We start from the raw sequence: 19,221 nt of genomic DNA on the forward strand, positions 1-19,221 counted from the left end.
TTAAATAATCTTAATCGGACGTTTTATTCCAGAGATATGGCCTTTCGAGTGTCACGGTTTTATATAGGGCTGCTAGAACATGTTAAAAAGTTAAAGTCCAAAAAGGAATACTAACAGAAAGTGCAACTTTAAGGTACTTTTTCTTAATGTATTTATTAACTATCTTATCTGGAACATTATATTTGCTTATAACAACATGAAAATAAGATCATCCTGAAAATTTAATCGATTTTGTTGACATACAACAAAAACTATAAGACCTCAAAACCCATGGTTTGTTTGTTGAAACCTCAAGCATGATCATAGATGGCCGCCATGGAAAATATCTCCATAGAGGAGATGAACAATAAGTGCATTATTTCAAATGAAAAGCGGTAGTCTTAAACATTGTTCAATCTTTTAAGGTCAGCACATTTTATCTTCAAAAATTATTATATTAAATCATGGCATAAGTTTGGTAACATTAATCACTACCAATTTTGAGAAATATGCTCCAACTCAAAGGTTATCTTTACTACATTGAGCAATACACTGTGTGCATGGAAGCCATGATGGTCCCCGGTTTTTATACTCCCTATGAAATGGACATGGTAGTGAGAAGTGCACGGGGAAGTGCATGATTTGAGATGGGCCGCGGTAGGCTTAAACATTCTTAAATTTCTTAACATCCTACACATTTTGTCTTCATAAATAGTTAAATTTTATGAGTATGTAAGTTTGCTTGTCTGATTCACTCCAAATTCGGAGATAATTGCGTTTGAACACCTGATGCACGGAATGGTGTCACTTCAACCTGTTGTAGTTCTCATCTCATTAAATTTTTCATTAAAAAAGTTGATCTCTTCATGCAGGAAGGTCCTCTCTATTTACTGACCAAACAGGAAAAAGTTTGGTGAATGTTTTCTGGTGGAATCAGGAATTTCTTGAAACACCCTGATATAGGCCTACATTTGGATCAAAACAAGTATGTACGCCATTTAACATGCCTGGGATTTCTTGTATCGATCAGTTTCTCCATAGACAATACGTGTGTGAGTGCACCCCAAAGTAAATGAAAAATCGTTCTAGTGGAAACTGTATTGAGAGTGGGCATCCCTACTATTAGTAATTATTTCGGCTTAAAATGGATACACACAAAAAAACCCAAACAAGCAAAACAAAACACAACAACGAACAAATAACAACCAAAAAGCCAAAAAAAGTTTATTCTGTTTTAACATCTTAGCCTAAATTATAGTATTTTTTTTATATTTCACAACATCGCTGTTTTCTGCAGGATTTTAAAATATTCTTTCAGCAAAAAACCCTACCCGTGTAGGATCGGTCGGGCGGGACTTTTCTTTCTTTCTTGCAAGTGGCCCTAATCTTTCACTTGCTTCGCTGGCGTTTTCCATATCAATCCACATTATGCCAAAAAGTATCCTTTACACTTGGAAAAATAATCACAATTTCAAAACTGAACCATATTAATTGGGGTAAATTTGATTTTAACTTATGAACCAATTAACGACTTGAACAAGTGCTCGCCCGATTGAAGTCAACAACCTATGGAAAATGGTCATTCTGAACATGCATCGGTTTTGTTGTGCAAAAGACACGATACCCAGTAAAATTGTATTATCTGCAAGCATTAGATACGTACCAAATCTGTATTCACTTTAATCATATTTTAAGTAAATAACCTTTATTTTGTAGACAAGATGTAAGCGTATAATCATGGGTAATTTCAATTTCCCGGCATATAAGATAACAGAGATGTGATGGAGGTAGGACTTCGTATATCTTTGCAAAAGTTATATTTAAAATTGCATTCAGTTAACTGTTCATAAATTGATTAATTGGATGGCTAAACAAATGTTTGCTATATGCTTTACGGTCACAGACTTAACACATTAATGGTTCTCAAATCTTTTAAGGCGTCACCAAACTGTTTAGTAGATACCGGGAGCAGATATAGTTCAACGTGCTTGACCAGATTGACACCTCATACCCCAACTTTACCCCCATCAAAAAGTAGATTTTGGTATCAGATGAACGCCCATATTTTTCTCACAACCCCAGTGAAAATGAGTTTAATCAAATTGTATGCCTGAAATATGTTTCATTTAGGAGGTGTGAACAAAGAGGGGGCAGCTGCCCCTCCCCCCTTGGCTACGCCACTAGACAAGTGCTGTACTTTCCATTGATTAGGAAATACAAGTGCAACTTTTGATTAGTTCCTTCCTTTATGTTTTATATTACCGTTTCTTTCATTCTCAACCAATTTCAACAAATGAGGTCTTACATCAGAGCTAGAGGGTACAGGTACTGGCTGCTTGTTTTGTTTGTTTGTTTGTTTTTTATTTGGCAAGATCATTTGAATACAAAAACAAATTATGGAGACAGAAAAATCACTAGTACAAAGCACATCAATGTGACAAATTATTTAAAGCTTAAATAAATCAGCCACAATGCCATTTAGGATCAGGACACGCGGACAAAAAAATGACAAGCCGGGATAACCCATTACGCCCGCAGAAAAGGCAAGCTTATTTCCGATGGGGTCCCAAGAAAAGATGAGAGAACAAAAGGGAAACAAGAAAGAAAATGCCTACACAGTGAAATCAGACATCTCTTGACTGAGAGAGTTGCTGGCCAGATGTTGTTTGACACTTTGTTTAAATGCAGACTTGGTAGGCAATCCCTTGATGTTTGATGGGAGTTCATTCCAGTCCAAAATGGCTTTGTAGTAGAATGTGTTTGAAGCAATACCCTTTACCCTAGAAACAATGAAATTGCATTCACTTGATCTGGTTCCATAAGAGTGAGCATTTGATGTTCTAGTGAAATACTGATTAAGATAAAGTGCACCTTGACAATGGTAGATGTTAAATACATGGTTAAGCCTCAGCTGTTTAACTCTGTCACAAATTTTCAAGAGATTCACAAGGTTTAGCTCATGCTGCCCAATGTGATCTCTGGGAGAAAGTTTCAAGATGTAACGAGCAACCTTATTTTGAGTAATTCGCAGTTTATTTTTGTGGTTCTGAGTGAGGCCACTATACCAAGATGTGCAACAGTAATCCATGTGGCACTGAATCAATGCAGAACTAAGATTTTTGCGCAAAGTTTGATTGAGAATGTGAGAATGCCGGTAGAGGAACTTGAGGTGACCAAAAACATTTTTGATGACAGAGTTAACCATGCTTTCACCAGACAGTGTATTGTCTATTGAAACACCAAGATACTTAATACTCTCCTGAGATTTGATAACATGACCATCATAGGCAATACAGAAGTCAGGAACTTTCTTTAACTTAGCTTTAGTGCCAAAGAGTATACACTCTGTCTTGCCAACATGAAGAGACAGTTTATTATCGACTAACCACTGATTGCAGGATTTAAGATCAGAGCCAAGCATATCAGCAACAGCCTTGGGGTCTTTGTCATATGCAATGATAACACTGTCGTCCGCATATAGCAGTAACTTGTTCTGCACTGAAATCTCCATGTCGTTGCTGTAACACAAATACAACAAGGGGACCAGCAGGCTGCCCTGAGGGACGCCACAAGTTATAGTTTGGAGAGATGATTTTATTCCATCGATGCAGACAAGTTGCTTTATGTTACACAGATATGACTGTCAGTAACCAACCAGAGCTGATGCCCATAGCTTCAAGCTTATTACATAATATACTATGGTTGACACTATCAAATGCTTTCTGGATATCCAGTAACATCATTCCAACATAATTTCCTTGAGAAATTTGGTATTTGACAAAGTCGGTTAAGTATATTTTAATTTTAACATATTTGTTTAGGGTATGCAGGGGTGAACATAACTGGAAACTTATATTTTTGCGCACTGTAATTATGTAAAATTGCTTATTAATGCTGTCTTTAATATACACGGCTTTCAGTTTAAATACTAGCAGGCTATGTTAGTACATCTATCGATGGTGCCAAAAATACTTTTAACTGTTTTATTAACAGTTTAAATTTCCAAGCGGTAACAAATAAAAATGTCATTGAAGAAACTGTTTTTGGATAGAAAAGTTTTCATTTCTCGACAGCAACAATTCCTTAATTGTTTTGCCTGACAACTGCTAGAAATGAACTCAATTTAGTACATTTCTTGAGCTAAAGAAAATAATGTATTTTACACACATGACCAAAAACGGCCAAAAAGGGGAGTTATTCGACCACTAAAGAATTTTCGGGGTTGACAAACATTTTTTTTTCAAGTTTGCCATTTTGTTTTCCCAGCCACTTCTTATCTTATGATGGTGTTATCAGACCCTCTATTTTGAGGTACATTTGGCCTGAACCTTGCACAAATGCATTTGGGGCAAAACCATTTTGAGTGAAATGGCCCGGTACCCTTAGTAGCACTGACCCATTGTAACAAAGAGACCATAGTTGCTGCGATGCATTTCACTGCTTTTATTGTTTGTTTACTTTCTAAACAAATTAAAGCATTACAAAATATAGAAATAGGAATATCTAACAGCAGTATATTACTTTATCTTGGCAAGATAATAACACTACAAAGCTTTTCATACCATTAAAAAAAAGCGCAGTGATTTATAGTGTGCTACGCACAGGCACAATGCCTAGACATTGATCCTCAAGCCTCAGCACACTTTACAGGTTGTCACTGACCACTACGGCCCACATTATTCCATGAACCATTTAAAACAACTCAGGGACTTTGTAGCTTCAAGAGCACACACCCTAGACATTCCACAATTGACCTTTGCAAGCAGGATCAGCTCCCCAAGTTTCGTACGGGTTACAACGAGACAATTAGCAGTAAGTTCCTTGTCCAGGGGAATTTCAAGCTAACTCAGTTTTTCCATGAGAGCATACTAAACTACTGCTGGGTTCGAACCCGCAACCTCTCGCACCACTGTCAAATGCCTTATCGATTGAGCAAACTTGTCAGCTAACTTGATTAAGCTAACTTGACTGTATTAGGTCTGACTTCTTCAGGATGATGTTGACCACATGTTTTGAATATTAAAATATATTTCAAAGAGGAACCAAAGTGTAAAACATCTAATGATGCTGAATACAATGCAAGGTTTGAAAAATACACATTCTACATAATACATGTAACTCTTATAATGTTGAAAATGACAAGACTACACAGTCATGATATGTGAAAAGTCTTGATCCAACCAAGTCTAGGGAGGCCATTAATTTTTCAAACTTGAGTTATTGTCATCATCATTTTTTGAAACTTTTATCAACTTGTACAGTAACCAAGTGTGCTATTCTGAAATCCTGACATTCTTTTACACTGGGTTTCAAAGTTATGAGCTTTCACACAGATTCCTCCTGATTTTTGTTCATCTTCTGTATCTCAATTCCACAACTGCCTCCTTCATTGTGCCTAACTTGTAGACTTCAACAATTTCCATTCAACTAATCATTTTACATGAATATCTAACCCTGAACATTCCCTAAAGACAGTGGCGTAGCTAGGGGCAAGTGAGTGTACATTCCCTGGGCACCGTCTTAGGGGCGCACTGAATCAGTCAATTCAGCGCACCATAGATTGATTTCCTAAGTGGTGAAAGTCAAAATTTCAACATAAATAGCCGCGTCATTTGAAAGACCATTTTGAGTGCATTTCAACATAAATAGTCATTTGGAAGACCATTTTAACATTGAAATTCAACTTGATTATAACCAAATTAGTAGTGTTTATGCAAATTTTTCACACACGAGGCAGAATTGTTTCAGGAATACTGATCCTTGCCCCAGGCACCACAACCCCTAGCTACACCAATACCTAAAGATGTATAGTTTTAATTTTAACTAAACTACTTTTTCCCAGCTGCTTCCCATCTTCCCTCTGCATTCCTTTTATACACATGACTTCTCTGTTGAGGAAACACAGTTTTGGCAGGATCTGGGTTCTGGAGGTAAAATGTCAATGCCTGTCTCACATGATTCTCAAAGTATGGAGGCTCTACCTCTGGTGACGTTGACAAATTCTGCAGAAATATATAGAATAAGAATAAAAATAATAATAAGGATGAAATGGAAACAAGTTTGTTTTATAAGTACAAAAGGTGTTATTTACGGATCCCAAAAACTGGTACTCACACAGAAATATAAATAAGACTTTTGGTGATGTCATCAAGACCAGAGAGTGTTGCAGATTTTACAAACATATCTAAACATGACAGTGTTCGAGATTGATGACAGAAATTGAATTATTTCTGATTGACTGCCAGTTTTTGGATCTGAAAAAACCCTTTTCTTCCAACTTTTTAACTAATATGAACTATAAGTGATGTGGTCTGTGAAAACTGTTCACATGGGGAGATTCTTAATTTTGCAGCTTCAGGAGCACACAACCTAGAAACGAGATGAAATTAATAACTCTCATTGAAAAAAATCAATCTACACTTTGCCTAGTGTTCTATGGTAACAGTTGTTTTTACCAGTTTCCAAAGAAATTTATCCATTTTCATTTCCATGAGTGTGTACATCCACAATTCTCATACGATGCAACACAATGAGGGTTTCCCTTAGTGAGGGTAATATGTAGGTGAAAACTTTTACAATTGCTCAAATCTCATACTGCTGCATATGATGTGAATTTGACAATAACTTAATGATGTATATTCATACGTAGCGGTAAACGTAAATAGAAAGAAAAATTATACTTCTACGCTACTCAAATTTGGTACACTCAGCGGAGCGCTTGACTCACCGGGTCAATCGCCGTCTTCAGCGGATGTTATTGCTCTGAGGATTTGTCATTGTTATTAATGTTGTTGAGACACCTCCGTTGACGTCACAGATGTGACGTCATCGGAACCAAGGGACGCCACAACATCTTCTTGTTTGACGTCGTCGGAGGTGTCACAACAACATCACTAACAACAACAAATCTTCAGAGCAATAACATTTGCTGAAGACGCCGGTTGACCTGTGAAAGCGCTCTGGTGAGTGTACAAAATTTGAATAGCGTAGAAGTATAATTTTGCTTTCTATTTCTAACCTGTAAGAATGAAAATAACAGCCTGTTGAAAGTTATTCTACAGAATCCAAATTGACCTCAGTACCATGATTGTATTCATACCTTTCTAATAAATGCATCTGGTTGAGCTAGTATTAAAGCTGCATGTGGCCATTTCTGATAGCTGAATGGTCCTATTCTAAGCTCTCCTGTCTCATGATTATATACATTCAACATCTGCAAAATACACATGAAAAATACATATCATTCTACACAAACGCTAACTGGGAACTGCTTAATTGCTGATGTGTATAATTTGGAGATATTCAGTGAGGCAAGTATATAGACCACTTGACATCACTGTTTATCAACAAAGGCGAGGGACTCGTCTATAGATATGCTCGAACGAGCCACTACACTGTTCAATGGCTTTCCTGTACTATATGAAATGTGGCGGGCGATTTAAAATGCACGTGCCCTTAGCAAACTACGATGCGTACGCACACTGCAGGGCAAAGAACAATTGAAATTGCCATAATGCGCGCGCATACTGCCGGGCAATGACGTCAGATGCCAAGTGGTCTATACATAAATACATACATACATTATAAATATTTATATAGCGCTGCTACATTTAGAACGTAGCGCTCAAAACAAAAAACAAGGCAAAAGAATTACATGAAGAAAAAATAAATGAGAACTGCCTGTGAAGGCTACAAAATCTATGGAAACAAATGTGACTTTAGAACCCTCTTGAAAATACCCACTGATTGTGATTCCCTGATACCAATTGGCAGTCTATTCCAGGTGCGAGGCACAACATAGGAGAAGTTCCTGCGTTCAGCTGACATGAGTGTTTTGATTGTGTTGTGCTCTGTCAGGAGGGTGATATCAGAAGCAGAATGCAGGCCAGCACATGCAGGACAGTGCAGGGAAACACAATCAGACAGGTACTCAGGAACACTCTTTGTGAGGCATTTAAACACAGTGACTAAAACTTTGAAATTGATGCGCTCTTCAACAGGAAGCCAGTGCAACTGCTTTAAATACGGTGTGGCATGATCATATTTGAGGGCTTTGCATATCAGCTTTGCAGCCCAATTCTGGATCCGTTGTAGTCTTTGAATGTCTGCTTTACAACAACCAAGAAGCAGCCCATTGCCATAATCGATCTTGGAAAGGACAAGTACCGACGTATCCAGGAAATGTTGCGAAGCTGGTATGTAAGGTTAGAACAAAGAGTCTTGATGTGAATGGACATAGACATTTGACAGTCAAATATAACCCCTAGGTTACGCACAGAATCTGAAGGACAGATGGATTTGTCCCCAACCCTCAAAGCAACCGGTATCATTGAGCGCTTCAGGTGAAGAGTAGTGGTCACAAAAAACTCAGTTTTGCTGTCATTAAGTTTCAGCATGTTCATTCATTCTCATCCAAGCCTTAAGAGCATCAATACAACGAGATAGATTATCTAAAGCAGCATCAATGGATACCGGGTCTTTGGGATTAAAATTGGTGTACAGCTGTACATCATCTGCATACAAGTGGTAAGATAAGTTGAATGATTTGATGATACGACCAACTGGTAGAATATACAAAGAAAACCCGGAAGGTCCAATTATTGAACCTTGAGGTAGGCCAAATTTGAGCTCAACAGGGTCACAAAAAGTACCATCAATGCAAACTCTGCTGGTTCTCTCAGACAGGTAGGATCTGAACCATTGGGGGAAATATGGTTCAACAATTATAGAGAATAAAAGTATTGTTTTGAGACCCAGCTTTATACTACAATTTTAAGTGGAACAATGTGGAACAACAAAATTGTTCCACATTTAGCTGTTGAAGAATGACGGATCTCTGAGTGTGGCTTTAACAGTTCTATTGAAATCTTCTGTTTAATTTTTTAAAAGTGGAATGGATGTATATAGAGAAAACGAGAGAAGAACATATACAAAGAGAGGTACAAATCACCTGTCCCAGGAGAAGGTAAGTAAGTGGTAAGTATTTGTGGCATGGTGAAAGGGACGGGTAAAGAGATAAAATAATTGATGTTACTCACATCTTGGTCACCAATAAAATTCCTGAGTCCTCTTAGCGCCTGGTCAGGACCTTTATCTTCAAAGATTGCTGGAAATATTTCACCTGATTTCACATTTACACCTGTGTAAATAGAATGATGGAGACTTGCAGCTAAAATAGAATCATTAATCTTATTTATGTCAAGGCATATCTAGGCATTAACAGCAAGAACCTATCATCTTGTAAGCTGCTGACAAGGGATCATCCAGGTAGATATTAACCTCCTTGCTGAATTGAGTCCATGATCTGATAGCAGGGATATGCACAGGGAGAGCGTGGGCTATAATTATGGATGCAAAGAAAGATCTCTGCCATTTGCTGTGGTATACATGAACAGTAGCATCACTTCACTAATTTGAATTTTGTTGATTTGTTATTTGAACCTTGGTCAAAGTGATTCAATATTCAAAATAGTAGCATGACATTCATACTTTTCCCCATCCCAATGATGCTTATGCTATTATGTTTTAATCCTCCTGCTTCCTGGAAGGGGGGGGGGTTACTCAGTACAATTGATCATATGGGGACGTGCCACAAACATGGGTAGCATTTTTGACCTTTTAGTATATCAATGACCCCTATTTACAGTGTTAGGGTCTCTTTGTCCAAGGTGGCATTGCACCCTTTGTCCAGTCCATTCCTAGTTCAGTGTATGTTCAACAAAGGTCAAGTCCATCTCAAGTCTCAGGTCATCAGAGCCTAGGCCTTAACCAAGTCCAAAAAATATGGCTTTGAGTCTGGACTAAGGGCTTGCAACCCCGCAGCATTAAAAAGGTTACATACCACTGAACAAAATGCTCAATTAAATAAACAAGTTCTTGTAACAGATTCAAAAGAATACAGTACTCGCTCGATATATTTCAGTTCCTATCAGGAACCTTGTTTACTCTGCTAGAAACAAGGTGTTTCTAGATAAACATGATCTGAAATACACTATGCAAGTATCACATTCTTTTGGATCTGTTTCCAGAACTTATTTATTTAATAGACTTTCAAGATAGATCCTTATGAATCTCACCTATATAAAAAGTACTACTCACCTATTCCATATAACCTTGGCCAATTTGCATTATCTTTCACTATTGTGTTTACATCTGTGAAAAATAGAAAATAGGTGAGAAAGAGGGAAAGACAGAAAATCAATCACATGGACAAAAAGATTGACAGACACAAAACAGACAAAAACAATAATGAGAAGAGGAGAGAAAGATGAGATGGAGAGAATAAGTGAAAGACAGGTTCCTTTAGTTTGACCTTAACAGTAAAAAAGTTGAATTCCATACTCAACAATTTAAGGTAAAAAGGCCCTAAATATGTTTTTAGAGTGTTTTTTGTATGTTAGAACAATTTTAAATCAAATTAAGTATTTCTTGGCCAAACCGGAACACTGTGAACGCTAGTGGCTCCACGATAAACACACACAAATATAGCGTGGTACAGAAGAAAGTATATACGCGCCTTACACTGCGTACACGCTTAGTACACTACATGGATGCAACACACATGTTCAAGTTTGGCCAAGAAATACTTAATTTGACTTTACAAAGACCAATTTCAGTGTATTAATATATTTTGACTTTTTTATGCATTTAATATTCTCCTTTATAACCAATTATTAGAACTAGGACTAAAAAGTGCTATTTCAGTCTATAATACATAATTTTGAATGCTTGAGACTTGTGCCTAGTCTGCAAATTCAATGACAATCATTGCATTAAAAACATAAAAAAATAAAAGCTTTTTGGTACTTTTTTGTTCAAATCGATTGAACATGGAATTTAAAATTTTACTCCCACTTAGGTTGTATAAAGAATTAGGATTGGGATATGCTACATCTGGCAAAACTAGATTTATGACTTTTTTTTGAAAAAAAAAAATTCTGTCAAATTCAATCCACTTTTTCCTGTTGCCTTAGAGGGCTAATTTTGCTGGTAGGGGAAAAGTTGGGGGTGTCATGAAAACTTGGTCACACATAATTATGCAATCTATCATAAATATGAGTGGGTCCCAGGGGATAAGATAAGGAGGGGGCTTGTTTAACATTTCATCAATACTGCCAAGTTGTTGTTTATCACCTAAAGTGTACGAAGCTGAAGCAATATGTTACTTACCTGTTATACAGGCTGTCTTTAGATGTACAGGTGAGGCTTGCCTATGGAATTCACCTGCAATATAAAATGATATCAAATTATGGTGAATTGTGAGCTGTAATGTTACGGCATATTTTATATCATCCTCAATCAAAATGTTTTACAAATAAAAAGCAATTGTGCACATCTCTAATGACGGTATCATAACAAGCAGTCACGTCAAAGCGTAGAGACAGCTGTTTCACATGCACATCTATACGGCTTCTTTAAGCGCTTGTGTGTGTATGCCAGCACTTTGAGCGAACGCTTTGAAGCTACTTCCGATGAAATGCACACTGACGTCACTGCCACATTAGGGTGAAAATAGTTTATTCGCCTAGCACAATCGTATGTCAAATATTACCAGTTAATAATATTATAGCAGTTGTTAGCCATGACTGTATAGCTGGATAGTGTGTGCATCATCGCTACCTTACCTTGTTAGCTTATTTTAGTAACAAAACAAAGAAAAATCTTAAATATCTGGCAGACTATGAAAAGACATTTGATTCCAGATGAAATTGCAGAGCAGTTTGTTTTTAGATTGTCTAATCACTAAGCCTAATAATATATGTAAATTTAAGCCCATAAATCTCATTTCTGTTCTTCCATTAACTCATACAGTGTATAAAGGAGTGTTCATAACTCCCCTTTGATCCCCGATTTTAGGACGCAACATTTTGTGATCCCTCCTATATTTTAATGTTTGTTACACTGCTATATTACTGGAGTAAACACTTAAAATTGGTTGTGCATCAACATAAAACACAAACTATTCCCAAACTTACACAATAGTTCTTTGGAGAGCTTCTCTGAATGTTTTTGATCATCTGAAAAACCACCAACTAAATGTAACTCCAATCTGAGAAGAGAGCAAAGATAGACATGGTAAATATTACAAACAAACAAACACAAGCCCCACTGGCCACCACTGACTGGCTCCAGAACTGAATGGTGAGCCCCACTGGCCACCACTGCCTGGCTCCAGAACTGAATGGTTAGCTCCACTGGCCACCACTATCCGGCTCCAGAACTGAATGGTAAGCTCCACTGGCCACCACTGTCTGGATCCAGAACTGAATGGTGAGCTCCACTGGCCACCACTGACTGGCTTCAGAACTGAATGGCGAGCTCCACTGGCCACCACTGCCCGGCTTCAGAACTGAATGGTGAGCCCCACTGGCCACCACTGCCGGCTTCAGAACTGAATGGTGAGTCCCACTGGCCACCACTGCCCGGCTTCAGAACTGAATGGTGAGCTCCACTGGCCACCACTGCCGGCTTCAGAACTGAATGGTGAGCCCCACTGGCCACCACTGCCGGCTTCAGAACTGAATGGTGAGCCCCACTGGCCACCACTGCCCGGCTCCAGAACTGAATGGTGAGCCCTACTGGCCACCACTGCCCGGCTCCAGAACTGAATGGTGAGCCCCACTGGCCACCACTGCCCGGCTTCAGAACTGAATGGTGAGCTCCACTGGCCACCACTGCCCGGCTCCAGAACTGAATGGCGAGCTTCACTGGCCTCCACTGCCCGGCTTCAGAACTGAATGGCGAGCTCCACTGGCCACCACTGCCCGGCTCCATTACTGAATGGCGAGCTCCACTGGCCACCACTGCCCGGCTTCAGAACTGAATGGTGAGCTCCACTGGTCACCACTACCCGGCTTCAGAACTGAATGGTGAGCTCCACTGACCACCACTGACCACAGCTACAACCCTGACCTTAACTCATCTTAATCTTACCTGCCCTCCTTGGAAGATTGGCTGAGATCCCCCACTCTACTGATCAAGTCTGTCACCCCCTGAGATGTGCTACATCCATCAAAGTGGGCTAACCCTGTAACTCCACAACCTGATGAATAACACGAAAGAAGATATAATGATATTAGTGAATGACACCTAACTTGGTTTTCACCAGCAAAATTTGAAATGTGACCCTTTGTTACTTGTTCATGGTCACTGGGGCTTATGCCCTATGGCAGATTATCCATGCTTTTGCCATCACTGGAACTAGTGCTGGTTTTGCCTTTGGAAAGTGGAAAGAGGTGATTACTTAACTTTTCTTGGTCACTGCAAGGGCTGATCAGTGATCATAATGATCATAAGCTATAGTTTTAAATGTACGGGTAAAATATGCAGTAATTTAATTATCCATTCCAGCATTCCTTCCTATACAATTATAGTATAACATGTTGAGTACAACTAGTTTAAACATTTCTGTTTGATAATGAACTTCAACAGCCATTATGGAATGAAATAGGCAATTATTCTTAGCACCATGTTCTGCCTGATCAATACCCATTCTTTTTTATAAATAATATGCCATTGGCATATCTTTTTCTAAAATGGAGGACTATGACTTAGGGAACTATACTGCACTCATCACAAGTTGAGAGTGCTGTAGTCGCCAGAGTGCTGTGTATACACCTGCGGGATTAGGTTTGCATGTGCGGCTCCAAATTGCCACTGAGAAATACACACATTTAGTTACTCTCAACTTGAGACAAGATGCACTTCATGTATGGTCTGTCTTCCTAGGTATCACTGTCATCACAAGAGCCAAAATGTAATATTGTCACAAACCACCCAGCCATCAGGCATAAATCATTGAAGTATCCTGCACTATCTTCAAGTCACTTTTGTCCTACTGAGCCTGAAACCCACAAATCTGGAATCTACTGCAGCTGCATGGACCAAAAGAGGACTTCTCCATCTAATGAACTTCTGTGACAACATTACATTTTTGGATTATTGATCAATAGATGCATAGACAAATATGTTCAACTTGAGGAATGAGGGCACTATTATACATTTTTGACTATTGATAAATTTGCATTGAAACTGTCAGTAGACTAAGTCCTGCAATCCTACCTGTATGTCTAAGTACTGCTACATGGCAAGTGGTGGCATCCTCTGATCCTATAACATCAACAACACCTGCAATAGAATAATAGTCACACCTGATATTATCATCTAGTGTTGAAAGCTGCGTACCAATCATCTATCTAATTGAGTCCAATGCTTGTATCCCATGTTTCCTTCATGTAAGACAAGCCGAGTTATATATATCTACCTCGAGTCATTGGCACTAGCTTTGAAGTTCAACGTGTGCTGCGTTAGCTTAGCGTGGTTACTTGTGTGTACATATGCGGCACGTTGATCACGCACGTAAAAGTATGTACATGCACCAAGAAATGCTAAGCTAATGCACGCTGAAGCTAGTGCCGGTGACTCGAGGTAGATGTATGGACTATAGACTAGGGAAGCTTATATCCCATCAATGAAGTTTTCATACCAGACTAGGTTTGGTACCCAGGTTTCACACTGTTGACACCCACCAAGTAAACCCATAAATGGTATATAAAGGCTATAAAATATTTTAATAACATGCAATAACATTTTTGAAAACTGGCTGCAAAACATTCTAACATAATTTTATTCAAGTGTTGACGATATTTTGTAACACATTTTTAAAATGCTGTTGTAGTGTTTTTCATTATAAAACATTTTAAAATGTTTACATCACCTTTATATTGCCAGAAATTTAAATGTTACTGAAAATTTTTAACAAAAACAAAACACATTTATAACATTTCAAATTCTTTTTTGTGTTTGTTTGGAGCAAGTCAAATATATGAACTTTGATCAAATTAGATTTTATTTAGTGTAAATTCCATGTAAATACTTACTATCTTGAGGTGTCGTGACAGCATACTCTCTTTGACATACATACAGCACACCAGCCAATTGACATTTCTGAGGTGATTTACTGAACAGTTGTGTGGAAGATTCCTAAAATATATGACAAACATGATTACAAGTAAAGAAGGTTGGAAGTGATTTGAAACAATTTTTCTTTAGTTATGTTTAGTTATGATTTGCAGCACACCATTTTACATCATTATTTTACTTCGGAGTATAAATTTAAATTACCGTACAATAATTAAAGGTTGGTACATGATAAGCAAACTTGTGTCCCCATGTAGTGCAAATAATCAGTCCCAGAACAAAATATCACATCTCAAGTATAAAGTAGTCTGCCTATCATCACATCAAAACTATCATAATGTTTGAAAAAACAGTGGCATGAATTATATAAATAAACATAATTTTCACCAGGTTTGCCGTCACAAATAATAAAGGAAACAAGCAGAAAAAGTGATCCTGCCCAAGAATCGAACCTAGGACCTCAGGTTTACAAGACCTGTGCCAAGTGGTTAAGGCACAGGTCTTGTAAACCTGAAGCTGGGTTCGATTTCTAGGCAGGATCACTTTTTCTGCTTGTCTCCTTTATTATTTGTGACAATGAACCTGGTGAAAATTATGTTTATCAACTATTTCTTGCTTTCATGCAGAGGGGTGCTCTTTTACGAAAAATGTGATATTTTATCTACCAGAGAATTGAAACTTGTCACTTATCCTGGTGAAGGCCCCTGATGGTTGTCAAGTCCAAATTGGAAATAATTGGAAATTCTTTAGATGATCCCTCAAAAAGAGCCAAAGCAGGTGTTTTTATGAGAAATTTATGATATGGTGATATATGGTGATAACAGGGACCCCCCCCCGTCAGTCTGAAACACCGTCAATCAAAACACCCCCGTCAGTCCGAAAACCCATTAGCGTTACATATTTTTGGACTGACGGGGGTCAGACTGATGGGGAGACCCCATGACAACAAACCTTGAAGTGTGGATATACTGCATTGAGGTCAAGTCCACTAGGTTTCACCTCTCTCTCATTGCATCCCACAATGCAATCCAAACTTTTATCATTCACTAGAAGTGGCATGGTTGTTACTCCTTAGAAGATTAATTACCTATATGAAAAGAACAAAGATGGTCATAATTTGAAAGAGTTTTGCACATTATGTTACATTTTTCAATCTCAAGAGTAAATTTTTGTCATGATAGAACTCACTGTAAAGCAGCATATAATCTCAAAAAAAAGTGTTCGAACACTTGCCCTAGATGCTAAATATTGTTGTTGGTATATTAGTTCTTAAGCTGTCTTCCAAGTTTGTCTTTTAATGCTGACCAACCACCTCATTGGAAGAAGGCTGAAAACCCTGTTTTACCCAATACACTATAGTTTTTGGCAACCTGGGGTATAAGTATCACCAGGGTTCAAGTCAAAGTGGAGTGCAAAATTTGCACTTATTTTTTTTAAATGGTCTCCAAACAGTTGTGTGTATGTAGCAAACATTTTAATTGGAAATATTGCAAAATATTTAAAGGGGCATTTCGTGATCCACAGCCTCATCCCCCCACTTTTCCCAAAAAAAGTTGAGATTTTTACACCACTGGATACCTCTGGCTACATAATGTTTATGTACCAAATATTTCTTGCAGATTAAATTTGAATTTCGTTCTGGTGCACCAGAACGAAATTACAACACATTGTCTATGGAGCAGTGTATTCACATAATCATGCATAACTCGCAAACGCAAAATCGGAATCAACTGAAATTTTGGAAATAAGCTTTTTTCGTGGATATCTACTGAAAATGTCATAAAAAGAGGATGCTAGGATCACGAAATCCTCCTTTAATGTAAGCAAGTTAAAAACAACAGCTTTCTTTCGCATTGAACTCTGGCCTCTTTATACGGTAATTGGATTTTATCAACTCACTATCATGCTATGGTGCCATTCATCTTTTCGCACAAACTGGGTCAAGGCAATTGTAAATATTTAATAATGTCCTTCAGGTATCGGGCAGCTGGTTGTTGTACCAGGTATCACAACAGAGGTTGATTTAGCTAAGTATAAAAGTTACATGCACCACTGTAGTTTTTCCTCAAATATGGGCTGAATATCACAAAATTTTGAAAGAACAGGCAAAGTTTTACAGGCACAGAACGAATTTTACATGCAGGGGCGTAGCTAGAGGGGGGGACATATGGGGGTGTGACACCCCGCATACACAATTTTTGTCGGCAAAAATTGACTGTCGTCAAAACCATGTGATTGTCTGCAAATGTAGTGAAAGCTATGTGATTGTCGGCAAATTGCAAGAGTCATATAAAAGATTATTGTTTTATGAAATTGTGCTGTTGTTACGTAATAGGCCTATTGTTACTGATATATACAATGTAATTAGTTACTAATTAAAAAAAAAATTTGAAATTTTTTTGACCCTTACACCCCCCACTTTTTAGATTCTTGAGCACCGTCCTGGCTTAAAAAAATTTGGGTCTACAATTCACAAAATATTTCCATCAGCAAAACATGCTGTACACCCCGAATCATATTGGTCTAGCTTGGACGCCCTGTTTAAAAAACCTCTAAATCGAGCCCTAGTATCACAATTTTCAAGCGGGACACGATTTTCTGGGAATTATTCCCAGGCTTTATCTACATGGTACAAACTACAGACCTCAGAAAAATAAGGTATACATCAGTTATGTTCACCCATGACATCCTAAACAAAGGCCAATATGTCAGTACCTCATACTCATAGTCATACCTAAAACTTTGTCCAAAATATTCTCTGATGCAAAACTTGTTTTGCACGAATGTGAGGGCATCCGTGAGCAAATTGGTTGCTAGTGTTTCTCAAGTAACTAAAACCCAATGGAAAGCACGGTGGTACTAGTTCTCTATTAGAGAACGCTTTGTGTACAAATCAATAGGGCATGCAATGGAGCAAAATGCAACTTTTGATTTCCTTTGGTTTTTGGATCATTGTGTCTTTATTTCTTGAATGATTTCAACAAATGAGGTCTTAAATCCGAGCTAAAAGATGCAGCTTAACAAGGATCAAAAATAACTGGTACCATAATTGTTTTGCAGTCTGTAGTACAAGCATAATTAATTGGAAATAAATAGCATATGGTCATTTTCACGGTAAAGGGTGTAACTTTTGATTTTTAGGGTCAAAATTTCAAACCACTTAAATATGTTTCTGTTTACTGAAATCATGCATAGAAGCAACTTAAATTCCAGTAAAATAATGTTTCAAGGCTTAAACCTTTTGATTTCTAATAAAAAAATAGACATTTCCATAACATTTTGGTTAAAATCTAAGAAAAAATGTATTTTACATAACCTCAGAAAATTATGACATGAAAGCTGGAATACATGTGAAATCCCATTCCAAAGTAAGTCAACAGATATAAGTTAAATTTTATACCATGTTTTGCTATGTTTGTAATTGCAGTTTTGAAAATTTTTAACATCAAGTGTCATTTACAATGGAAATTTCCAAACCTTAAACATATTTTTTAAGTTTTAATTGGGTTCCTAAAATAATTTGAATGTCTAACTTCATGTACAAATACTACTTGATGAAAGGAACCTCCCAGCCAAGTTTCACAGAAATTGGAGTTATTTTTTAGAATTGGCAATTCAAGCGATTTGTGTTTCGGAGGCTTCAGTTAACAACACAGGTGATCATAAAAGTAAAATATTTGGCTAACTACTACAAGTTGACATAAAAAAATAGGTAAAAAATATCACAATTACCCATTTTCATGCTTTGCTTCTAAGTATTGAATTTCAGTTGTGACAAAAATTAAATTATCACAGCAAGTCATTTTTTTTTTGTTTGAGGCTTCATGTTAACAATTGTTAAACATTGCAGAAGTAGTTTTTTGAAAACAACAGTGTTGGGATCATCAAAGCTGTTATTTTCTTGTGTGTATTGAATCAATGATTCTATGTGGCAGATATTGTAGATTTATCACATGTTAATTTTTTCACCCATTTGTTAACCCAGTGGGCACAGGTTAGGATTTCGACGTTGTATCAACGTTGATACAACGTCGAAATCTAACCTAACCTGATTTCAACCCGATTTCAACCTAGAGATTGGTTGAAATCAGGTTGAAATTTCAACGTCGATACAACGTTGAAATTTCAACCTGATTTCAACCATGTTTGAACTCAACTTTCAATGCAAAAATTAAGGAGGTTGAAATCAGGTTGAAACTTCAACGTTGATACAACGTTGAAATTTCAACCTGATTTCAACCAATGTTTCAATGCACAACTTAATGACCTTACATAAAATATTATTAGGCCGAAATATGCCTATGCCTAGTATATTAACATGTT

At 37.5% G+C, this 19,221-nt stretch overlaps 1 protein-coding gene across 2 annotated transcripts in view; it reads right to left on the reverse strand.

Annotated features, from left to right (window-relative positions):
- Positions 1 to 3,173: 3,173 nt before the first annotated feature.
- The window catches only part of LOC140151214 (protein N-terminal asparagine amidohydrolase-like), a 32,423-nt gene continuing 16,375 nt past the window's right edge, over positions 3,174 to 19,221 (reverse strand). For both annotated transcript variants that reach the window (XM_072173473.1, XM_072173472.1), the window contains exons 2-11: positions 15,850 to 15,985; positions 14,859 to 14,961; positions 14,041 to 14,106; positions 12,913 to 13,021; positions 11,955 to 12,028; positions 11,149 to 11,202; positions 10,078 to 10,131; positions 9,018 to 9,118; positions 7,079 to 7,192; positions 3,174 to 5,981 (exon numbers count right to left, since the gene is read on the reverse strand). In XM_072173473.1, the coding sequence (XP_072029574.1) occupies positions 5,808 to 5,981; positions 7,079 to 7,192; positions 9,018 to 9,118; positions 10,078 to 10,131; positions 11,149 to 11,202; positions 11,955 to 12,028; positions 12,913 to 13,021; positions 14,041 to 14,106; positions 14,859 to 14,961; positions 15,850 to 15,957 (957 nt within the window). In that variant the 5' untranslated portion in view covers positions 15,958 to 15,985 and the 3' untranslated portion in view covers positions 3,174 to 5,807. The remainder of the gene's footprint in view (positions 5,982 to 7,078; positions 7,193 to 9,017; positions 9,119 to 10,077; positions 10,132 to 11,148; positions 11,203 to 11,954; positions 12,029 to 12,912; positions 13,022 to 14,040; positions 14,107 to 14,858; positions 14,962 to 15,849; positions 15,986 to 19,221) is intronic.

Source organism: Amphiura filiformis, chromosome 4 (genome assembly GCF_039555335.1).
Source record: "Amphiura filiformis chromosome 4, Afil_fr2py, whole genome shotgun sequence".
NCBI classification, from domain to species: Eukaryota; Metazoa; Echinodermata; class Ophiuroidea; order Amphilepidida; family Amphiuridae; genus Amphiura; species Amphiura filiformis.